This window comes from Tarenaya hassleriana, unplaced genomic scaffold (genome assembly GCF_000463585.1).
Source record: "Tarenaya hassleriana unplaced genomic scaffold, ASM46358v1 Cleome14, whole genome shotgun sequence".
NCBI classification, from domain to species: domain Eukaryota; kingdom Viridiplantae; phylum Streptophyta; class Magnoliopsida; order Brassicales; family Cleomaceae; genus Tarenaya; species Tarenaya hassleriana.
The window spans coordinates 3,194,840-3,198,027 of record NW_010964598.1 but is presented as its reverse complement, the minus strand read 5'-3'; the positions used below and the strand labels follow the sequence as shown (position 1 = coordinate 3,198,027).

General features: G+C 41.8%; 1 protein-coding gene across 1 annotated transcript; it reads right to left on the bottom strand.

Moving 5' to 3' along the window:
- Positions 1–2,102: 2,102 nt before the first annotated feature.
- Positions 2,103–3,050, bottom strand: LOC104808395. Its single transcript, XM_010534071.1, has one exon. It carries the CDS (start codon positions 3,048–3,050, stop codon positions 2,103–2,105), a length of 948 nt encoding a protein of 315 aa, XP_010532373.1.
- Between the last annotated feature and the right edge of the window lie 138 nt (positions 3,051–3,188).

Here is a 3,188-nt window from a genome sequence, read left to right as displayed (position 1 = left end):
GTCGATTCTTCAACTCGAACATGCTTGACAGATTTGCTCATAACTTTCTGCTCCAATGTCGGATTTGTGCGATCTTAGTGTTTATGCGTAGATATTGAAGAGAGCTTTCCAATGAGGACACACAATTTGGACTTGTAGAGTGGAAGTTATTGGACTTGCAAGATTTGACTTTTTAGGCTTCGTGTTTTTCCCCGGAACAACTCCAAATGTTTCCGTTTCGTCTGTGATGTTCCGTAGTCCATGTTTTCCACTCCTTTTGCTCTCTTTTATGCATGAATACCTGTTTTGACACCAAAGAAAGCAACCAAGCAATATCGAGACCAAATGTGCTCTAGAATGCCTATAAATATGCAAAACCGAGTAAAATGCACTAGACATCCTATACCAAAATGTCACCAAAATACATGTCATCAAACTCCCCCAGACTTAAACCTTTGCTCGTCCTCGAGCAAATACTCCATGAAAAGCGGTCTGAAAGGAGGGCGAGACAATGACATAACTCAAAATGATAATCGAGAGCGAAACCTCTATCCGACCTAGATCCCCGTGAACAATGATCAAGTCTGTCTAGTATGATCTCCCTCTCTAAAGGATAGTCTTTCCTAGCTATGGGATCTATACCGCTACCAAGAACCAATCCAAGAACTTCAATCATCTACCAAGCATGTTTCTCGAACCTATCACGCCATTCTACCTAATGTATCTAGTCTACGCTTTCGGTATTCATTCTTTTTCTTCTTCTCTTTTTTTTTCTTTCATCTAGCTCGATTTTTTTTTTTCTGTTCTAGCATCTCGGGTTCCTAGGACGTTGAAGTTGAAGGGTTCCTAATCAATTTTTTTTTTCGATTTTGTTTATTGGATAACCCGACCCACAACTTAGACCCGAACCATCAAATTGATGCACTCATGTCCTCGAACGATTTTCGTTGACGAGATAATGACAGCGGAGTGTCGAGATGCTCACTATCTTTTTCTGCACATAAAGAAATGAGAATGCATTTGATAATAGACTTTACCGATTTCAACAAACATGGGAAAGGTTCTTATAGAAACTTTTCTACTTGGCTAAACAACATCGGTCACATGGGTTCCAACCAACGATTTCTATCCCACAAGCCATTTTAGAAAATCCTAAAGGTCAAGCAATCAATTCAACAAAACATAACCACGTTCAACGGATCACAATGTTTTCAAGACGTTTCTACTCTCTCATGCCATAGATCATCACATCAATACTCAAAACGGTTTTATGCACGTGATCTTATATGTCCTAAATACTATATGTAAATGCATAACCCTAATAACAACAAACTATATGATCCTAAAACATCCTATATGCACATGCAACTAAAAAGTGAAAAAAATAAAAAAAAAATCATCCTAAAAAGAGAAAAATGCATGCAACACTACTCTATATGGATATGGTTTGGCGTTAGACGAATCCTCCCCCAAACTTGAACTGGACACTGTCCTCGGTGTCAATTCTCGTCTAGTAGAGGCAACCAATAAAATGAGTCAAAAGAGAAGAAAATCAAGAAGGAAAAAGAATACTTAGCTCGCGATGTTCGTTCACTCGCACTTAAGTCTGCCTACGTCTATCGCATAGCTAGCTTCCTCGCCTCCCCAATTCCTCATTAGAACTCAACCTGGTGATAAGAGACACAAACCAATATCCGATGCAAAAATAAACAGAAAAGAAAGAAAACTAACCTAAGGACTCGGGTTGCCTCCCGGGAGCGCTTGTTTAGGGTCTTTAGCTTGACCAAACTCTCTCAACTACCGGATGAGTCTAATGGGCGAAGATTATCGATCTTCTGCCAACCTGGATCATGAAGTTTAAGAGCATCTCTACAAAAAAATGAGTTTGAGAAACGAGGTGTACCTAGTAGAGACAAATCTGGTGGTGATGCATGAGATTCGAGCCAGTTCTCACGATGGTCTGATGAGTTAGTGACCTGCCCAACCATGTTAGCTTCTTTCTTACCTTTTGTCCTATCTGGATCCGGTCCTCTCCTAACCTTGTGTCTGTGGTCCTGGTTCTTAGGCGTTTTGAGCTTGTAAACTGAACAAATAGATTTCACACTTTCGTCTGGATTGTCATTTTAATTGAGCATGAATTCTATTGTCTCGTCTCCAATGGACATAGTAAGACGACCGGCTCTGACGTGGATGACGACATCTGCTGTGTTGAGAAAGGGGCGCCCTAGAATGATAGGCATGCTTGAATCTGCATCCATGTCAAGAACCACAAAATCGACAGGTATGTAATAATCACCCACCTTAAGTGGCATATCCTCTAGTATACCTGCAGGCCGTTTGGTCGACCTATCTGCCAATTGTAATATCATTTGTGTGGGTTGGAGTTCACCCACACCTAGTCTCTTGAAGATCGACAATGGCATTAGGCTTACGCTTGCTCCTAGATCACATAACGCCTGCTCAATAAAGAGATTGCCCAGTTTGCAAGGAATGGAGAAACTACCTGGGTCTGCCATCTTACGGGGCAAATCGTGCTGAAAAACGGCACTGCACTCTTTGGTTAATGCTACTGTCTCCTTCTCCAGTGTCTTCTTCCTAGCCAGAATATCCTTGAGAAATTTGGCATAAGAGGGCATTTGAATGATTACCTCATGAAAAGGTATTGTGATCTCCAATTTCTTTATCATGTCCGTGAAGCGCTTAAACTGGTTGGCCTCTTTTTGTTGCACAAGTCGTGAAGGGAATGGAACTGGAGGAAGTCTGGGAGGTGGAGGAACATACTTTGGTTCTTCCTCACATGTCATCTTAACTGGAGTATCTGCAGACTGAATGTTAGAGGTGATCGCAGATCTAGAGTAAAAAGACTCACCTTTTTCAAGAGTAGGGGGGACGACATCCTCAAGTTGCTTCCCGCTTCTTAAGAACACTGCATTGCAGTGCTCTCTAGGATTTATCTCGGGTTTACCTGGAAGTGATCCTTGAGATCGCGAAGGTATAGAGGCAGCAAGTTGAGCTATTTGATTATCGACAAGCTTGAAATGGGCGTCGGTCTTCTGTTGATGTTCACGCATCTCGGTGCGAATGGATTCTTGACCCTGCATAAGCTGTGTGAACATAGACTTAAGATCGAGGTCAAAATCTACATGTGATAGAGGCGGAGACGGAGGGTAATTCTGCTGAGATTGAAAAGGCGCTAGGTAGTGTTGAAC